Genomic DNA, 20,334 nt, shown 5'->3' with positions numbered 1-20,334 from the left:
ATGGGATGGGGATGGGGGAGCGGGACCCCCCTGCTGCCTGCTCTGATCAAAGCTCTCCCCAGATGTGGCACCGGGGACAGCCCGGGGGCGGCCGCTTGACCCTGCAGCTGAACTTGGGCACGGAGGGCGGCGGGCACCGGCTCCCGGGGCTCTGGGGGACGGCATTTGCTGCTCTGCTTTCTTTCATTCCCGTTATTTTTCCGAGGGCCTCCCGTGGGAGCCGCGAGTGGTTTGATCGACACTCCAAAGCGAGCACGGGAGGGTAAATAAGGCTTTCTCCTGGAGTTTATTGCAAGCTGCCTTTCAGTTCCACTCTATTTTCACCAGCTGTTTACAAAGTGCCCTTTGCTACTGCAATCAGCTTGCAGCAAAGCAGCAGTGGAGGATTTTGCCAAAGGAGCCCGAGTTTTGCCGTGTGCTTTTTTTCCTTGGCTGCACCTTGAGAAAGCAGCCAATTATAGTGTGATATAAAGAAACTCGACTGGCAGCTAAAACACTTGACAGGCTGATCAAAACAAGGCGAGGAACTTACTCTCAACCTGCTGCAGACATATTTAGCCTTGAGTGATACTGGCAAAGGTTCAAGAGAAACCGCAGCAGCACGCCCGATGTGTGTTTGGTTTCTAATCACTAACACTTCATTATACAAAATAAATACTTTATTATTACAGTGTTTATTAAATTACATAATTTGCGGCGTGCCTTATAGTCGTGGATACAGATGGCAGTCTGGTTTTGGTGGTGGGAATAATGCTCTTTTTTTTTTTTTTTATTTTATTTCCCTGAGAAGACATTCCCAGCCCCAGACCACAGCTTGCTTGTTGTTCCCCGCCGTGCAGGGGTGGGAGGTGGCAGCTTTCAGATCTTTACGTCTGTTTTTGGGAGCTGTCCAAGGAAAGGTTAAAATTCAGGACTGTGGAGTAGCACAGTGTCCTGACCAACATCCTTCCCCTCACTAAAACAGCATCTGATGTCTGTGGCTACTGCTGAGGCCACGACAACTCATTAAAGTGTGCTGAGGTGCCTCAAGCGTGAAAGTTGCTGCATAAAATCAGATTCTTTTTATTAAATGAGGACATCCATTACGCTGCACTAGCTACTGTACATGTTATAATTCACTTTATAGCACCATCTGTTAAGACTGTCTTGCTTAAGCTTTTCGTAGCATTTTTTTATTGCAAGTTATTAAAAAATATGGCTGCATCTATTAATCATTTATTAATAAAGGGTTTATAAATGGACCCTCAGTTTCCAGAATTAGTCGACTCGTACGTGATGTACTGAGTCCCCTGCTGCTCGTGCTCCTTGGGGTGCAGTGTCTGCACAGGGAGCCCCTGGGAGCACATCCAGTGCTCCTCTCTGTGCTTCTGGGGTTGGGGATGGCAGGGATGGCTGTGGGGGGACACGAGCACAGGTGGGTGTGGAGCAGGCAGGAGAGCAGCAGTGAGCCCGAGGGGTGTGCTGCCAGCAGCTGTGTGGGGCACGGCTGGCTGTGGTGTTGCTGGTTTGTTGTTCCATTGGTGTTCAAGGGTGAGAAGTGTGAGGGCAGAAACCTCCTCTGGAGCCAGAGCAAGCTGCAGCCTCAGCATCCCTGTGTGATCCTCCCTCCGTATCCTGCTCCCAGGCTGAGTTTGCTCTTCCAGCTGCACTGGTCTGTTTGCATTTCCAGCTGCTGCTGGCCTGTCCCAGATGCTGGAGTGGGGACAGGAGTAGGGATTTTAAAGGTGCTGTGTTTGTGCAAATTTTGTGCACTTTGGTGACAGAGGTGAAGAGGTGAATGTCTCTGGTAAGGAGGGAGTGCAGGGTCAGCCTTCCCCTCCTGGCTTTTGGAAGGATCTGAGCATCACCAAGCACCCTCTTGAGCATCCATTCCCAGTGACTGCCTCCTTCCATCTCCCTCCCTGCATCAGTTCAGGCACAGCCTGTGGTGGGACTGTTGCTCTGTGGAAATGTCAGTGAGTCTGGAGGGACAGACCTGGGGAAGCCAAGTGTCCCCTGTGCTTGCTGTGACAGTCACACACTGGTGTTCCTATTCCAGACCAGGCACTCCTTGGGCAGGACCATTTTGGAGCAAATGAGGTCAGTGTCTGGTTTATAGGATCCTCTGCTGTGGTTTTTGGACAAAAAGGATCCATTTCCAGCTTGAACAGCAGGAAGAGCTTCTCTCTGCCTTGGACACCCCTGATCTCGCCCTGAGGGGAAAATGTTCTAATGGCACAAGGTTCCCTGACAGCTCTCTGCATTGATAAACACAAGAGCAGATCCTGGGAGGTCTTCCAGCCTCTTGTGCAGAGTGGGAAATAGGAGTACTGAAGAACCTGAAGGAGGAAACTTGCAGTGCTGAGTGATGGGAGAAGCTGATGGAAATCTCCATTTTGGGTGACCCAGCTGTGGCGTGTGCTGCCCGCCCAGCTCTGCTGGGCAGCTTTGAGCTGTGATGTGCTGCCTGTGCAGTGACAGCCCTGGCTGTGCCCTGCAACCCCTTCCATGATGAATATGCCAAGATGCAGATTTCCTGCCCTGCAGTTCCAGGAGCTGCTGTTTCAGTGCCAGCCTTGCTGCGTGTCTGACTTAAGGTGCTCCGAGGATCAAGCCCTCTAAAAACCATGCCCTGTTTTACAATGTCACACTCAAAGCCATCAAAATAATCTTGTTTGGAGCCTTCTTTCTAGGGAAATAGGAATGCTGTGTGCCCAGAGGTGGTGTGTGATTCAGGACAAGCTTTCCTGGTGTCCTGTCCCCCGTGGCACCTTTTCCCCGTGGTAGGAGGGAGCTGCAGGCCGGGCACAGGATGAGTGGGAGATGTTGCTCCAGGGTGCTGCTGCATCGTGTGCTCACAGCCCTGAGCTCCTGAAGGCCTGGGCTGTGTCTGGGAGCAAACTTTGTCCTTGTCACTGGTGTTGTGTGTGTGAGCCAGGCTGGCTGGTGCTGGGGCTGTCTACCTTGGCTGGGCTGCACAGGGACAGCCGGGGCTCGGCAGCCGCTGTTGCCTCCGGGAAGGAGAAGCATGCACTGCACTGAGCCTCTCCCCTGGATCTGTCACTTCTGCAAACATCACTCTGGGCAGCTCTTTTGGTTTATTTTTAAAAGAAAAGCAAATCCAAGCAGAGGAGCCTGAGCTGCAATATCCAGGCGCGCTGGGGATCGCGGCCCCCATCCAGTTTCAGCTGGAGAGAGACTGAAAGTCTTTTCATCTGTTAATGGGAGGCTTCAGAGGAGTAATTTTATTTCAGACTCAAAGAGGAGTCGGTGGAGGGAGGAGTAGGTCACTAGTGAATGGATTATGTTTGATCACTTCTCACAGACCTGGCTTTAAAAAGTTAGAGGTTTTCTTTCCCATCTCCCCAGATCTGCCGTCTGTCCTCAGCATCTGTTCCCAAGTAATGGCTTTTGATGTGTGTGGGGAAATATAAAAAATGGAACCAGAGCCTGTCATATTTACTTATATTTCCAGGTCCCAGGGAAAGCACTTGCTCCTTTCAGTATGCCTCCAGCATAGGAAAGGTTTAAAAGCTTCAGCCTGGAATGCAGAGGGGCCATCAAACTGTGCTGATGAATAAATGATTAAAACCAGAGTCGCACAGAGCACAAACAGTTTGGGGTTATAACAAACATGAGACGAAGCCACCGAGGGCCTGATTTCTCTTTGAAGAGAAGAATGTTTCTCCCTCTCTGCATATTGGTCGTGAAGTGTCAGAGCCTCAGTCCCTGGGAGAGAGCAGAGCTCCCCTTGGTGCTCTCCTACCTCATGTGCCCATCTGCTTTTCGGGGATAATTTGGTGTTGGATGTGTGTGCATGGTCCTGCAGTCCCTTGGCTGCTGCTGTTGAGTTACAGGAGCTTCCCACCCTTGTGTTTGGCACAGATCTCACCAGAGAAGCAGCTGCTTTGGCCACAGCCCTGTTGCTCCCACAGACATTCCAAAAATCCCCGGCATCCCTTTTCCTCGATGGTGCTTCCCACATGGCAGCAGTCAGTGCTGAACACAGACCCATCTCCCCGAGCAAGAGGGGGGTAAAGGGCTGAGTTAACCTTGCATTAGAGGCATTGTTATTGTTGAAAAGGTTTGAAAAGATTCAATTACAACAGAAAATGGCACAATAATTTTGTAGAAGAGAGGAGCTGTTGTGTCTGTCAATAGAGGCTGCACCGCGGGCTGGCTGTGATCTGTTTGTGGGCTGATGGAAAAATCCATGCTGATATTTGCTTCCTTTACAGCTTGTAGTTCTTCTGGCTGGTTTTGGGAATCTTCTATCAGCCAAAATCTTACATGGATTAGCACATAACTGGGTTTGCTACTGTTTCTTCTCCTTTTGCATGAGAAGATGCCCAGATATTGGGTTTGGTGTTTCTGGCTGGTTTGGGGCATTGCACATCTCCCTCACTAAAGGGAGAGGTTGTTGCCTTTTCTTCTCTGTGCTCACATCTCTTCCTTCAGGTGATTTTAGCAGGTCTGGAGGCTGGTTGGGAAGGTTGCTGTATGGACTGACCATCCTCACTCACCATCTGTGTCCTGGGAAAAATACGTGGGAAAAATCTCCCAGCTGTGCCTTGCTGTGCTTGTTTTGTACCCACTGGTGTCATTTTCTCCTTTTTTTTTTTTTCCTTTAATGATGGCAAAATCCCACTGGCCAGCTCATGATATGCTTTAGAGCAGTGGGAGGGGAGGAAAATCAGGAATGTCACGCTGACAGGAAGGCTCTTGGGAACATTAGGTCTCCCACTTCTCTGCTGGCACAGGCAGCCCTGACCCAAAGCATTTGCTGCCCTTATTGCTGGTGGGAAGCTCCATCCACTCTTGCTTTCTTGCAGTGAGAAACTTTTTGTTTCTAACCCTTGGTTATCCTAAAAGGAATCCTAATCCATCTCCTGAGCATATTCCATGGGAAGGCTGCAGAGCCTGGCAGCCCTGGCACGTGGTGCCATGTTTGCTTCCCAAATCCATGGCTTTTTAAAAGCACTTGGAGGTATCAGGTGAGCACAACAAAACAGAGCATTGGGCTGGCAGTGCCCTGTGCACAGGGAATGAACGTGGTGACAGTGACAGGGGATAACCCAGGGGGATGGACAGTGCTGCTCCAGGCCCAGTGCTGCACAGGGAATGAACATGGTGACAGTGACAGTGACAGGGGATAACCCAGGGGGATGGACAGTGCTGCTCCAGGCCCAGTGCTGCACAGGGAATGAACATGGTGACAGTGACAGTGACAGGGGATAACCCAGGGGGATGGACAGTGCTGCTCCAAGGCTGGAGCTGTCAGAGGGTGCCAGGTGCTGCAAGGACAAAGCTGGGGCCTTGCATGGGGTTGATTGATTAGCGCCAGGTAACAAGGCTTTCCCAGATCCTTCTCTTAAAGCCTGCAGTTAGTTGGAAGCCAGGAATAGCTGCTCCAGCTGGCTGGGCAGTGCCAGGCCCTCCGGCCAGCTTGGGTCTGTGGAGTGCTCAGAGCTGGCAGCTTTGTACCACGGCTCAGTCCTGCTAAAACACATGGGAAGGATCCAGATTTGGCTGAGCAGGAGCAGAGCAGGTGGAGAGGTTTGGCTGTCAGCAGATCACCCCAGCAGCTGGTGGCACAAATCCAGAGGCAGCTGCTTATCCTCAGGAAGGGGCTGTTGCTGGGTGAGCTGGAGTGACGTGGAAAAGCTGCTCCTGTGGCTGCAGTGCAGGATTTTATCTAAGGCAGGATGTGAGCTGGCACGTGGGGACAGGGACTCTGGGGTGCAAGGGAGACTTGCTCTGTTTGCATGGGTTTGGGGTTTTTGAGATCCAAAGTCTGGCTGCATGGCCAGACTGGAAGTCTGCCTGCACTCCCACAGCTGCTCAGGAGTTGGGAAGGCAAAACAAAATCACACAGCAAGGATTGAACAAGCCCTGAGCATCTGTTTCCCTTCAATCCCCTCGGCACAGTCTGGTCCCTGCTGGCCATCACATGTCCTTCCCTGCCCACAGCAATGGCCCTGGGGAGCACCAGGCTGAGGAGGGCAGATCCATCCAGCCCTGGCTTTGGAGAGACCCTTCTCCATCCTGCTGCCTGGAATGGGAAAGATACTGGGGAAAAAGGGGGCTGGGAAATGATGCCTTGGGGTTTAGCTTTTCTAATTTTCAGGTTCTCTGCTGCCTGGTGTGTAACTCTGAAACTCCCTGTGAGGTGTTAGTAGGGTCTCTTCACAGGGTGGTTGGACAAAAGAATCCCTTCCCAGCTGGAGAATCAAGGACAGCCTTACCCAAAAAGCACAAACAGCTGTGAAGGGAAGGGAGCAAGGCAGGGGGTTGAGACTTCATGACCTGGAGCTGTAACTGGACAGTTAAACCCAATATGTAGATGAACCAAAACTTAGAAAAGTGTAAAAACTTGTGACTGGGATCCATCTTGGATTCAACCTGGGTGCAGCCTGGGCCAGGTTCTTGTGCTGCCCAAGGCCTTGCAATAAATACCTATTTTGTCCATTTAGCTCTGTCTGGTGTCTGTTCCAGACCAGCCTCTCAAGGCATCAGTTCAAACATGGGGAGATTAGACCCCTGTAAATGCAATTTTACCTAATCTGGCTGGTAGGGGGTTTCTGCAGGGACTGAAACGTTCCCTGTCTGGCTGTGCCACCATCAGTGCAGGAGGTCACATCCCAGCTCTGCTCTCCTTTCCCAGGACATCCTGCAGTGTTCATGTCCCACATGCCGGGGTGTGCAGTGCCTCTGCACCTGGTGCATTCATCTCTCCCCATGAGGGCCAGCCCTGGGTGGGGGCAGCGTGAGCTCCCTCCTCTAGGGTGGGATGGTGCCTCTGAGGATGTGTCCTGCTCTCCTGCTCTGTTAACCACAACCCCCGGTGCTGGGAGGGTTTTTAGGAGCTGATTGTTCTGGGGCAGCGGAGTGCGGAGCTGCGGGGGGAGGAGAGAGGGATGAAAGGGAGCAGAACGGAGGGAAGGGGCAGAGTGACAGCATGAAGGAGAATCCCTGGCTCACCTTCAATCAGGGCCTGCCTCGTGTGCAGCTGAGCGTGCTGGGGAGCGCCCAGGCAGCGCTCGGTGTCAGGAGCTGTTAGGGAGCACATTTGTCACCGGGGGGCAGGGACAGAGCACGGGGACAGCAGTGTGGGGCTCTGATTTATTGATGGCTTTGCTTCCCTCCTGCCTTGGAAGAGCTTACCTGGCAGGGACAGTGCTGAGGTGTGGGAGCAATGCGCTCAGGTGTGACTGTGGGCCTCTGAGCCCTGGTTGGCTCCCATCCCTGAGGTGTCATTGGGATTTTTCCCCATTCATAGCTCCCACAGGCCAGCAGGAGCTGCAGCTGAAGAACATTATTCCCACAGGGATCATTCCTCTCAGGAAGAGTGTGGTTGGGGTGGTGGCCCTCCTGAAAAGCTGCTGCTGTCTGCTGCTGCCCCTGCTTTACCTGTGCATTCTGATGGCTCCTCTGAGCTCACCAGGGATACTGCTGTCTCACAGCACCTCACCATTTTCATGAAGTCTCACTCCCAGTGCCTGACCTCCCTCTTCCCAGCTTTGCCTCAGAGTTGGCTCCAAGCTGTGTATTGTGTATCAGGTGTGGGCTGTGTCTTTCCAAAGAAGAGCTGCCATGCTTTGGAAAACCGGTGGCCGTGTGCAGCCTTTGAAGAGCTGTGCATGATAGGGGAATGAGCTGATTCTGCCACAAGCTTCCATCTTTGTGAGCAAATTCTTGGCTGCAACATGACAGGACTGACAAATGCCATTTCCATCATCTTGAGAGTGATGGTAGGTGGGGGATCCACTGGTGGGACAAGAGATGAGCATTATGCCTTGGGAAATAAGGGCATGATGAAAATTGGGAGCTTGTTTTGGACAGGGGTGGGGGCACACAACAGCTTCCAGCTGTACTCCCAAGAAGTCTTGGATAGCAAAGGTGTGTCTTCACCCATGTGTGTCCCTTCCTTCCTAGGTGTGGAAGAAGCTCCTGAGCTCCGAAGCTCCCCGTGTCAATGTGTTCATGGCAGTGCCCACCATCTATGCCAAGCTGATGGAATATTATGATGAGCATTTCACCCAGCCCCAGGTGCAGGATTTCGTGCGTGCCTATTGCCAGGAGAACATCAGGTGGGTGAGCTGCTGGCTCTCTGGGTGCTCCAGGTTTTCCTTTCAGCATCACCTCTTTCAGTGCTGGCTGTTGTGCTGTGGTGTCTCTGTGACAGGAACAAGGGTGACATTATTTAATTATGAGCCACTCTTGCATGGGAGAGGCAGAAGGGGCTCGTTGTGTGTCACCCTGTGTAACACATGGCTGAGGGCTTTGTCCTGCAGCCCAGGATCTCTTGTAAGAGGCTGTCCTGTGTGGGATCCCAGGATTTGAATCCTGGGATGCAGGGCCCCCGGGACCACCCTTGGGGGGCCCGGGAGTCCTGGAATGTTGCCAGAAGTGTCTGGTGGCAGGACTTTGACCCTACACGGGAGACGACACCTTTATGAAGATAAGAGGGCCTCACCGGGGTGAAGGGTGGAAAGATTAGCTAATTAGAGGGTAAGAAACAGGGTTTAGGATTTATGTACAGGGGGGTTTAGAGGAGCAAGATGGAGGAATTGGGGTGTGTCCTGCCCTCCTTCTTCTTCCTCCTCTCCTCCATCTTCTTTGGCCACGGTGGCATTTTTGGATTGGTTATTACTAAGAGTACACCGAGTTATAAGAATAGATGGTATTGGGGAAAAATGATAAATATTGTATACGTAACTAGGGGTATAAAGATACGTGGCGGTCCGTGGGACGGCACAGTGTGCCCATGGCTGACTGCTGAGCGGATCTTTGTTAGGCTGAAAGAACATTTTTTAGATAAACAATTAATAAACATAAAACCAGAAAGAAGAACTGAAGCCTCTTCTCGTCCTTTGATACGCGGGCTGCGTCAAGGCCACCTCCGGGCCACCTCCGGGCCTCCCAGGCCCCTCAAACAGCCGAGATAAACCGGACAGTCCTGCTTAACTTGAACCCCACATCAGGCTGAGAATGTGAGGGACATCTTTGGTGCTGCTAAAAGGATTTTGGGGCTGCAGGTTTTACGCAGAGCTGTTTGTGCCCCTGTGTCAGGCTGCAAACTCCCTGGAGCAAAGGTGCTCTCAGATACTCTTACCTGGCCTTTCCCTGTGCAGGTTAATGGTGTCAGGCTCAGCAGCCCTGCCTGTGCCTGTCCTGGAGAAGTGGAAGAGCATCACAGGGCACACCTTGCTGGAGAGGTATGGGATGACTGAGATTGGCATGGCGCTTTCTAACCCTTTGCATGGAGTCCGAGTGCCAGGTAGGAGTCCCCAGGGGTGCCCCTGTTTGGAGGCCTGTGCTGGGGGTGCTCTGGGCTGTTCTGTGCACTGCAGTGAGGAGAGGCCACGCTGGGAACAAGGCTGCTGGGAGCTGGCACTGGGGGCTCAGGGTGTGGCTGTGTGGGAAGGGGCTGCTGGGTTGCCCAGGGATCAGAGCTGTGTGTGCAGAGCTGGCAGTGGTGCCCGCTGCCCTGACCAGGCTGGCGCACTCCAGACTGATGCTCTGTTGCTTCCAAAATCTTAGTGAATTGGGGGAGTGTTGCTTCAGCTCCTGCTGCCTGGAGTTGTATTTCTGGGTGGTGTCACACAGGATTCTCCACACAGCAGTGCTTGTCCAACCCATCAGTGCTGAACACTCAAAATAGGATGTCTGCTCACTCTTATTTTAGTGCCTGTTTCTTGCCTCTTCAGGAATTCAAAATTGTCACACCTCGCTGTACACTCTGGGCCTGTTCTCTCCTTGTCTTTCCCCCCCTTCTCTGAGCTCCACTTTGTGATTCCTCTCCATGGCTGTACTTTCTGGAACCTAGAAATAAATTGATCTGAGACATTGCAAATGTGAAATGCCCCCACTCTCCCTGTGGTTGGAGCGTGGCCATCTGTGTGCCCACCCCGTGCCACCTGCCTCCCCACAGGCTGTCTGTGCAGGCATGGCACCATATGCAGCCTCCTGGGGAACTGGTGTTACCCCACAGGGGGTCCTGGGTGTCACAGCCTCCCACAGCACCCCAATCCCATGGCATGCAGGAGCTGGGTCCTGCAGGGGTGGCTCAGGGAGAGGAGAAGCCAAAACTCCCCCTCATTGACTCCTCAGCCTGAGAACAGCTTGGAACACAAACTCTGTTTTAGTCTTGCAGGGTAACTGTCATTCCCTCACCCCACCTCAGCCAGATTTATCTCCCTCCAGCAGGCAGGAGAGGGAGGCAGGCAGGAAAAACAAGGCTCCCATCTGCAGGAGCTCGAGCTGTGTGTGAGCCACACACCCCAGGGTGACAGGGCAGGCATCATTGCACTGGCCTTACACTGGGTTATATTTGCTTTTTATTGATTTTCATGAGGCAAAAGGACTGGAGACTCCAGAAATTTCCCAGGGGACTAAAAGAGAAAAGGAATAAGACTGAAAGCAGCATGGCAGTGCACAGGCTGGCACCCAGGAGGGCAGCTCCTGCCCCAGAGCTAATGGCTGTGCTCCTGAGGGCTCCTGAGCATCATCCCTGTGCATCCTGGGGGCTGCAGGGCACCTGGGCACAAAGCCTCTTGTGCAGAGGGGCTGGGGACTGTCACTCCAGCCCCATCCAGGGGCTCCTGCAGCCCCCAGAGGGGAGAGAAGTGTCTCACAAAGGTGGGGATCAGCAAGAAGCCATACAGAAATGAGGCTATAATTGAATAGGCTTGATTAATTTATTTCAGGAAGTGTCAGCTGGGAAGCAGATGGGTGAAGCTGAGGCATAATTTACTGGAGCTGTGAAAAAGCTTTTGATCTAGTGCCCTGTTAGAGGCTGGCTGGGAGGTCACCAGGTACCACAGAGATCCCAGAGGCAGCTGATGGTGGGCTGGGAGCAGGGGACATCTGCCAGAGGGTCTCTCCTGGACTGGGAGCTGCACACGACCTCCTCCCCTGCTCTGACCTGTTGGAGTGAGCCCAGAGGAGGCACCAGCAGGGGCAGAGGGATGGAGCAGCCCTGCTGAGAGAATTGGGGTTGTTGTTGGAGAAGAGAGGGCTTTGGGGTGACTGATTGTGGCCTTCAGTTCCTGAAAGGACCTACAAGGGAGATGGAGTGTGGACAGGGGCCTGGAGTGACAAAACAAGGGGGAATGGCTTCACAACTAACTTTAGGTTTAGATTAGATATTAGTAAGAAATTCTTGGCTATGAGGCTGCTGAGGCCCTTCTCTGGGTGCCCAGAGAGGCTGTGGATCCCTGGCAGTGCCCAAGGCCAGGCTGGACAGGGCTTGGAGCACCCTGGGACAGTGGATGGTGTCCCTGCCCATGGCAGGGGGTGGAATGAAATGAGCTTTAAGGTCCTTCCAAACCATTCTGTGATTCATGAGCCTCTGAGGTGAGATCCCGCGGCTTCCCTTGCCCTCTTGGTGTGGCAGGAGAAAGGTGGGGTCCTTGGACCCTGCCCATCCTGCCCATGTCCCCAGCATTGTGTCCCCACTCTCCACCCACAGCACAGGTCTCAAGGGGCAGGCATGGGGTGTGGGAGCTTTAATTTCCAGAAGCAGCAAAGATGAAAGATTTGAAAGATAAATGTTTGCTTATATATGGTTAAAACCCTGCTTAAAATGCCTCTGTTTTCACCAGCTCTCATTCTAATCCCCCCTGGTGCTGTTACTGTGAAGGGAGATGAATAATTCATGGCCGGAGAATGCCTCACTGGGCCTAATCACCACTTTAATTGGAGGTTTAGATCAGAGCAGCTAATAGCTGCTACAGCGGGGACTCCGTGTATTGTTGACAGTGAGATCCTTGAGTGCCTTATCGTCGGCCTGCTCCAATCCTCCCGGGACTCCGCGGCCCCAGCTACCCAGATACCGAAGGACACAGAGCACGGGGCCAATTAAATTTATCTGGGAAGAGCTGACAACTTTTTTAAGCGGAGGAGAGGGGGTGAAAGCAGAGCGGTGTCACCCCCTCCTGCCTTGCCTGTAGCGCGGTGACACCGCGGGCGAGGCGCCAGCAGTGCTGAGCATCCAGGAGCCTGCACATTGCAGGGGTGCAGAGGGGAGAAGCAGAGATTTCTCCCCAGTTTCCCCTCAGGATTATGGCTGGGGACTAAAGGAAGTGCCAGCATTGCTGAGCATCCAGGAGTCTGCACATTGCAGGGATGCAGAGGGCAGGGAGCAGAGATTTCTCCCCAATTTCCCCTCAGGATTATGGCTGGGGGAAAAGGAAGTGCCATCATTGCTGAGCATCCAGGAATCTGCACATTGCAGGGGTGCAGAGGGGAAGGAGCAGAGATTTCTCCCCAGTTTCCCCTCAGGATTATGGCTGGGGGAAAAGGAAGTGCCAGCATTGCTGAGCATCCAGGAGTCTGCACATTGCAGGGGTGCAGAGGGGAGAAGCAGAGATTTCTCCCCAGTTTCCCCTCAGGATTATGGCTGGGGAGGAAAAAGGAAGTGCCAGCATTGCTGAGCATCCAGGAGTCTGCACATTGCAGGGGTGCAGAGGGCAGGCAGCAGAGATTTCTCCCCAGTTTCCCCTCAGGATTATGGCTGGGGACTAATGGAAGTGCCAGCAGTGCTGAGCATCCAGGAGCCTGCACATTGCAGGGGTGCAGAGGGGAAGGAGCAGAGATTTCTCCCCAGTTTCCCCTCAGGATTATGGCTGGGGAGGAAAAAGGAAGGGCCAGCATTGCTGAGCATCCAGGAGCCTGCACATTGCAGGGGTGCAGAGGGCAGGGAGCAGAGATTTCTCCCCAGTTTCCCCTCAGGATTATGGCTGGGGAGGAAAAAGGAAGTGCCATCATTGCTGAGCATCCAGGAGTCTGCACATTGCAGGGAGCAGAGATTTCTCCCCAGTTTCCCCTCAGGATTATGGCTGGGGAGGAAAAAGGAAGTGCCAGCAGTGCTGAGCATCCAGGAGTCTGCACATTGCAGGGGTGCAGAGGGGAAGGAGCAGAGATTTCTCCCCAGTTTCCCCTCACGATTATGGCTGGGGACAAAAGGAAGTGCCAGCATTGCTGAGCATCCAGGAGTCTGCACATTGCAGGGGTGCAGAGGGCAGGGAGCAGAGATTTCTCCCCAATTTCCCCTCAGGATTATGTCTGGGGACAAAAGGAAGTGCCATCATTGCTGAGCATCCAGGAGTCTGCACATTGCAGTGGTTCAGAGGGGAAGGAGCAGAGATTTCACCCCAGTTTACCCTCAGGATTATGGCTGGGGACAAAAGGAAGTGCCAGCATTGCTGAGCATCCAGGAGCCTGCACATTGCAGGGATGCAGAGAGGAAGGAGCAGAGATTTCTCCCCAGTTTCCCCTCAGGATTATGGCTGGGGAGGAAAAAGGAAGTGCCAGCATTGCTGAGCATCCAGGAGCCTGCACATTGCAGGGGTGCAGAGGGGAAGGAGCAGAGATTTCTCCCCAGTTTCCCCTCAGGAAGTGCCAGCAGTGCTGAGCATCCAGGAGTCTGCACATTGCAGGGGTGCAGAGGGCAGGGAGCAGAGATTTCTCCCCAGTTTCCCCTCAGGATTATGGCTGTGGACAAAAGGAAGCCAGTGCAGAGTGTTGGCCCCTTCTGATCACCCCAACTGTGGCTTGATGAAGGCAGGACCTTTGGGGCTGCTCCTTTGGGAACGAGCCCAAATTTCTGCTGACCTGTTGGAGTTGGCACAGGGTGTGTTTTGACACCTGGGAAGCTCCAGTCATTGTTTTTGCACAAATTCTATTAATCCTGGCAGGTTGGTGGAGCTCTAATCAATGGTGGGGGCTTTTTCAGCCTTTACAGATGTTGATTTCAAAGTTTGTCACTTTTCCTAAACACCAGAAAAGCTTCTCCAGACAGAAACATAAGGAAGCAGCTCTCCACCAGGGACTTGTTGTACATGCTGGTTTTATTTTAGCCAAGCAGGAGAGGAACTGGTGGGGCTGTGTTAGTAACTGTGATCTGAAACACTGTGTGGGGAACATGCCACCTCCTCTGTGCCAGCCCTGTGCTCATCTTTGGTGTCTCATTGCCAAGGGCTGGGGCCAGCAGTGGGCACTAATCCTGGGGTCCTGCTGCCCATGAATCACTGCCCATCTCCATGTTGAGGTCAGCAGCTTGCATCCAGGGAAGGAGCATCTTCCAGGAAGGCACCTGGCTCATCTTGATTTGAAAAATTCCAAGTCTGTGAGAGCCCCTGGCAGTTCCTTGCATTGGTTTCTGCTCCCTCCATGAGTTTTCCAGGACTGGTGCCTGCCCACAGACGTGCCATGTTTTGTGGGCAGATTGGAGTCTGTTCACACACAGTTTTTCACCCTGGAGGAACTGTTCCCACAGAAGTCTAGAAGGTGGCTGCAGCAACCTTCCTTGCAACACTGAGGGTGTTTTCTGTGACTTGTTACTTGCTTTGAGGCCTCTTGGAGCCTGCCATAGCAGGTGCAGGATTGTTTATAACACATATGGTGTGATTTTTAGGGTTGTCCTGTGCAGAGCCAGGAGCTGGACTTGATGATCCTTGTGGGATCCAACTTCTGTGATTCTCTGATTCCATAAATACCTCGACATTGTACCTCAGGGCACTTCTGCCTCGTGCTCCCTCCTTGCCCTGCTGCAGCCCTGTGTCTCTGATTGCTGGCAGTGTGTGGCCTGGAGCTGGGAGCAGCCCAGGGGTGCTGGTGCTGAGGGGAGGACGTGGCTGTGCTGTCTGCCCAGAGTGCCAAAGGCAGTTCTGAGCAGAGCTGACACGGATCACGGGGCTGCCACGTCGCTTTGTGTTTATTTCCAGCCAGATTTGCTAATTGTTCGGGTAGTTTTGCTGCAATAAAATCTCACTCCCTCATAGCCCATCTGCTCCTGGCTGATCCTGCAGGGATGCCATAAATCTGGGCTACGACGACATATCCATTTCCATGGCAACTGACCAGTGTAGCAGACACAATCATGATGTCACGGATAGCAGATCTCCAGGGCTTCAACAGGAGAGGGAGAGCAGGACAGGGAAAATGCCACTCCAACCCAAATGCCTGAAGTGTGAGGCAGACAGGTTCTGCACTCCCTGCTCTAGGGAATTCCCAGTGTCAAGGTGATCCTGGCAGACCTGGAAAGCATCAACTGGAGGCACTTCAGTGGAAAAAATGATCATGCTTTAAAGAGCACCGTTACCAATTTATGGAATCACACAATGGTTTGGTTTGGAAGGGATCCTTCAGCTCATCTTGTTCCATCCCCCCTGCCCTGGGCAGGGACACCTTTCACTAGCTCACGTTGCTCCCAACCCTGTCCAACCTGGCCTTGGGCACTGCCAGGGATCCAGGGGCTGCTCTGGGCACCTGTGCCAGGGCCTCAGCACCCTCCCAGGGAGGAATTTCTCCCTGATATCCCATCTGACCCTGCTCTCTGGTTGTGGGAAGCCATTCCCCCTTGTCCTGCTACTCCAGGCCCTTGTGTAAAGTCCTTCTCCAGCTGAACCTCACTCCTGTCCAGTCCTGCTGAGCCACAGGCTGCTGTGAGCTGCTGTCCCTCTCCCTGCTCCCAGGGGATGAAGGTCACAGGCCCCATCAGGAGCCATCTCGGGCCATTGGGAGGCCAAGTGAGACCTGCTGAGATCTGCTGCCCATCCCACAGGTCACAGAACAGAGCTGCCCTCTCTGCTGAGCTCTCAGGTGCTCCCCAGCAAGAACAGGCCCTGAACTTTCCCAAGGGGTGGGAAAGCTGCAGGATGGGGAGCTCTGGGTCCCAGACACAGCTTGGAGCTCAGCAGTGGTGGTTGTGACACTGTGTCAGCTCCTTGGCTTTGAAACTGAGACCTGTGCAAGAACAGGGTGGTTTTGATCCCTGCTTTTCTCCTGTGATGTTTTCTATCCAGTCGATTGATGTCTCCTAAAACTGAGATAATCCCTGGCAATTCTCAGCTGTTAAGCCTTTGCCTCCCCTGTCAGGTGCAGGCTGTAGAGGAGCAGAGTGATTGCTGTGCTCTCTCTTTTCACAGCTTTGTGTAGCTTTTGTGGTGCCTTTCTTTTTTTTCTTAAAAAACAAAAACAAAAACAAAAAAAAACCCAAAAAAGGAAACAGCTTCATTCCTGAGCTCTGAAGAGGTGCAGATTTCTTCAAAGAGTGGCCAAGAGAGTCTGTTGAGGGCTGGAGACACCTTCAGAGGTATTCCCACACTGCCTGCTCCTGACACACGGTGGGATCACCCCTTCCTCAAGGGACACCCCCAGCTAGGAAGTCCTTTAGGCCAGCAAAGCAAATGCCATTGCTAGAGATGCTGTTTGCATCCCTGGCTGTGTGCTGTCCCTGCTGGGCCCCTCTCAGGACTCTAGCTGGTCACAGTGACCCCAAAATGTGTTAGAAAGTCTCTTTTCCCAGCCCAGTGCTCGAAGAAGGAGTCAGAGCTCTTCATTTCTCAGTCTCAAGGTTGTTTATTGTTTCTTATCTGTAAAATTCTTTCTCCTGTCCAGCTGAGACAGTCAGAGGCACTCTGCCTCCCCCAGGGTGGTGTTACCTTTTTATACTAAAAACTATATTTACAATTACTGCCCAATACCTGTCACCTATGTTAGACAGTGAGCTTCTACTCTAAACCAATATAAAAGTGCCAACATCACAGCAGAAGATGGAGGCCAAGAAGAAGAAGGAGAAAGGCTGGACACACCCAGATCCTTCCATCTTGCCCCCTGAACCCCCATTCTAAAAACCCCAACAATCTCTTTTTCACCCCGTGATAAATTCACTATCATTCTACTTAAACTGTCGTGGCTTGCAGATCCTCATATAAGGATGGTAATTTGCTCCATGGGTCATAAGTGTCTTGGGCTCTGTGCCAGGGTCTCAGCACCCCCTGGCAGGGGTTTGGCAGTGCAGGGCAGCCAGAGGGATGTCCTGGATTCCAACACTCCCATTTTCCATGCTCTGTCCCCCCAGGTTCCGTGGGCACCCCCCTGCCCGGCGTGGCCGTCCGCATCGCCAGCGAGACCCTGAGCGGCGGCGCCCGCTCCTACAGCATCCACGCCCAGGGCGATGAGAACAGCACACAGGTACTGCCTCCTCCTTCTCCACTGCTTCACCTTGACAAGGTCTGCTCTCAGGGAAAGGTCTGTCCTTCCCAGCCTCTGAAAGGCCGAGGATTGTGAGCTCAGTGACAGGGTTTGTTGTACTTCGTTGCTGGGTTCCTGTAGCTGTGGTGCTTTATGGATGGACAAGTGCTGTCCATGCAGTCATGGAATGGACAGGGTTGGAAGGGACCTTAAAGCCCATCCAGTCCCACCCCTGCCATGGCAGGGACACCTCCCAATAGGCCAGGGTGCTCCAAGCCCCGGTGTCCAACCTGGCCTTGGGCACTGCCAGGGATCCAGGAGCAGCCACAGCTGCTCTGGGCACCTGTGCCAGGGTCTCACCATCCTCACAGGCAAGAATTCCTTCCCAATATCCGATATAAACATATTCTGTTTCACTCTGAAGACCAGGTCTAGTGGAAGGTCCCTGCCCACGGAACAAGACAAGCTTTAAGGTCCCTCCCAACCCAAACCATTCCATGATTCTGTGCTTGGAAGGGCAGGGCTGCTGGCCTTGGGGGTTGCACTCATTTTGAAACAGCCCTGGGGGAAACCCATCAGGTTTCCGTGGAAGTCAAGCTCAGTGCTGAGCTCCACATGATGCCTGGACACAGTTGTGGTGTGCCAGAGGTCAGACATCTGGGATGGGAATCATATTCTACCCCAGTGCAGGGTGCTGAGTGTTCCCTGCTGCAGCAGCAGCCCCAGCCCGAGGTCCAGGCTGTCCCTTGCCACAGAAGTGGCTGAGCAGGGTCTGCATTCCTGCCCCCTTCCCTCCACACCCTTGCTGTGGGTGTTGTACTGCTCTGGCACATCCATCCCTGCTGCTGCCTGGGCTTGGCTGAGCAGATAAATGCAGTGTGTGACAGGAGTGACCCCAGCAGTGACACTGTGTGGGTGGGACACAGGCAGGCGTGAGATTCAACCTGAACAGGTTCCTTTGCTCATTCCCCTGGGAAATGGCTTCTCATCCAGCCACCTACAGGCTGAGGGTTTGAAAGGGCTGTGGCAGAGACACTGCTGGTGTAAGCACTGCTGAGAGGCTCAGGAAAATCTTTTTTTGTCTGAATTATCTGGTGGCAGGTGGAGGAGCCAGCAGGGCCACAGGCAGCCCCGTGGGTGGGCTGTGCTCAGGTTGTGTTTTGTGTTCTGGTGCTGTAAGAGCTGGATCCACCCCAGACTTGTAAAGCAGCCCAGGGGACAGCTGGGAGGCACCACAGATTGTGGCTTTTATTAAAAAAAACCTCTTTGCTGCTCTTTGCTCTGTGTCACTGCTGTGGCATGGCCGAGCAGTGGGGAAAGCAGGAGGGTCCCCATGTCCTGTTTTTGTCACTTCCTCGATGTGTGTTATATTTCACAGGTTTGTCCTCTGATCCCAGAGTTTGCTCTTGGCCTTTTTTTTCCACTTGTGTGGAACTGAGACATGAAATATAACGTGTCCCTTTTAATAATGATCCTCTAATGCTTTTTTCCCCTCAGGGATCCCTGGGCACTTTACAAATTAGGTCTCAGACACGAGAATCCCCAAAGTGCAGCTCCTTCCAGGATGAAATGTGGATGTTGTTCTACTGAATTATGAGAGGAAAAAATATGAAATGTTATTTTTTCTGCTCAGCACTCCTTCCCCTCCCTTCTCATTGCACTGAGTGACCGGAGAGGGGGAGCCCAGATGATCTGTGTGTGGTGCTGGAAGCCCAGCACCTCCCCAGGGCTTCGCAGAGCTGGGGTTCACATAACTCTCCTCTTTCCTCTGGCTTCAGGCTGCTTGGGTTTATTCTGGGGGCACAGGAATTGCCCTTTTTCCTGGTGATTTCCCACCTGCAGCCCCCAGTGTGGCCCATACCCAGGGCTCACATTCTTGCAGGAGCTCCCACCAGCGCTGGCCTTGGCTCCCTGCCCCTTGCTGATGGTTCACTTTCCGTCAGGCTCTCCCCTGGGGACCTTTTGAATGTTCTGGTGAATTCTCAAGTCATCAGCAGGGGAGGGTGTGGGGAGGTGGTAATTTGCCTCTGGGCATTGGCTCATGGGTTGGTTCCTCTCGGAAAAGCTGTCCCCATGTCACCCACCATTCCTCTTGTCCCAGTTTAACTGGGAGCTGAAGGGAGAGCAATGGTCCCATCTGTTCAGGCCACCCTAGGAGACAGTGGCTGGCTGGGTACCTCCAGGACATCCACAACATTTCCAGGAGCAGAGCAGAGCCAGCTGCCTCTGTCCCTGGGACTGTCACAAGGTGGGAAAAACAGTCCCTGCTCCCAGCATGTGTTGGCACAGATGGCTGCGTGGAGATGCCAGGAGTTTGGGGTTTGTGTGCCCTGGGCACGGAGTGTGACTGTCCCTGGCGTGACCAGGTGGCAGCCTTGGTGACAACACCTCTGCCACCAGGGATGCTGGAATTCCTGTGCCTCACACCTGCGGTGCCAGGCAGAGCCTCACCTGCTCAGTGCCCGCCCCAGCCGTTGCTGCTGGCGCTGTGTGCATCATGCTTGGTTAATAATTCATGTCAGGGGACACAACGTCAGTGGAATTTATTTAAAACCGGGCGGATCTGACAGTCCGAGTGCTCCTCACGCCCCAGCAGTCCGGGAAAGGCCCGGCTTGGTTACAGCCAGCTCCTCCTCGGCACAGGGGCTGCCCCAGGGATGGGAGGAGCTGGCTGGTGTCACCAGATAACCCCCTGGCCTTTCCCTTGCCTCCTGTGAGAAGGATGAACAAATCCTTGCTCGCCTTTCTCACAGGAGGGCTCTGAGCCTTATCGTGGAGGAGACTGAGGGGAGACCTCAGGGGTCTTCAACATCCTCATGTGGGACAGCAGAGGGGCAGGTACTGATTTCTTCCCTCTGGTGAGCAGGGACAGGACCCAGGGAATGGCTGGAGCTGTGCCAGGGAGGTTTAGGTTGGATATCAGGGAAAGGTTCTTCCCCCAGAGGGTGCAGGCACTGGGAATGGGCACAGCTCCGAGGCTGCCACAGCTTCAGAAGAGTTTGGACAATGCTCCAGGGATGGCCAGGGTGGGATTGTTGGGGGGTCTGTGCAGGATTGGTTGGATTGATGATCCCTATGGTCCCTCCCAGCCCAGGATATTCCATGATTCCATGATTCAAGCACCATGGGGCTGGTCCAGGGGGATGCTGAGCACCCCGGCAGGAATTGTGCTCTGAGCCATCTCTCCTCCCCGGGCTCCTGCCAGCAGGTGATGTCTGTGCCGGGGCTGAGGCACCCTCAGGGCAATGTGGGAGGCGTTCACAGCTTGGCTGTGCCTGCAGAGCCCTCCCAACAGCCAGCAGGGAGCAGAGAGCGCTGCCCTTGCCAAGGAATTGTGTGCGGAGCTCACAGGGTCAGCGCCCTCCCCGCCCGCCT

General features: G+C 53.5%; 1 protein-coding gene across 7 annotated transcripts in view; it reads left to right on the top strand.

Moving 5' to 3' along the window:
* ACSF3 (acyl-CoA synthetase family member 3) overlaps positions 1-20,334 on the top strand; it is a 53,166-nt gene that overhangs the window by 6,856 nt on the left and 25,976 nt on the right. For all 7 annotated transcript variants that reach the window (XR_012582370.1, XM_074550720.1, XM_074550723.1 and 4 more), the window contains 3 exons: positions 7,915-8,069; positions 9,114-9,259; positions 16,847-16,959. Coding sequence is in view for 6 of the 7 variants with exons in the window: in XM_074550720.1 (XP_074406821.1) it covers positions 7,915-8,069; positions 9,114-9,259; positions 16,847-16,959 (414 nt within the window). In the remaining variant the exon portion in view is untranslated. The remainder of the gene's footprint in view (positions 1-7,914; positions 8,070-9,113; positions 9,260-16,846; positions 16,960-20,334) is intronic.

Source organism: Zonotrichia albicollis, chromosome 13 (assembly GCF_047830755.1).
Source record: "Zonotrichia albicollis isolate bZonAlb1 chromosome 13, bZonAlb1.hap1, whole genome shotgun sequence".
NCBI lineage: Eukaryota > Metazoa > Chordata > Aves > Passeriformes > Passerellidae > Zonotrichia > Zonotrichia albicollis.
The sequence above is the reverse complement of the archived record's forward strand: the minus strand, read 5'-3'. Positions and strand labels throughout refer to the sequence as shown.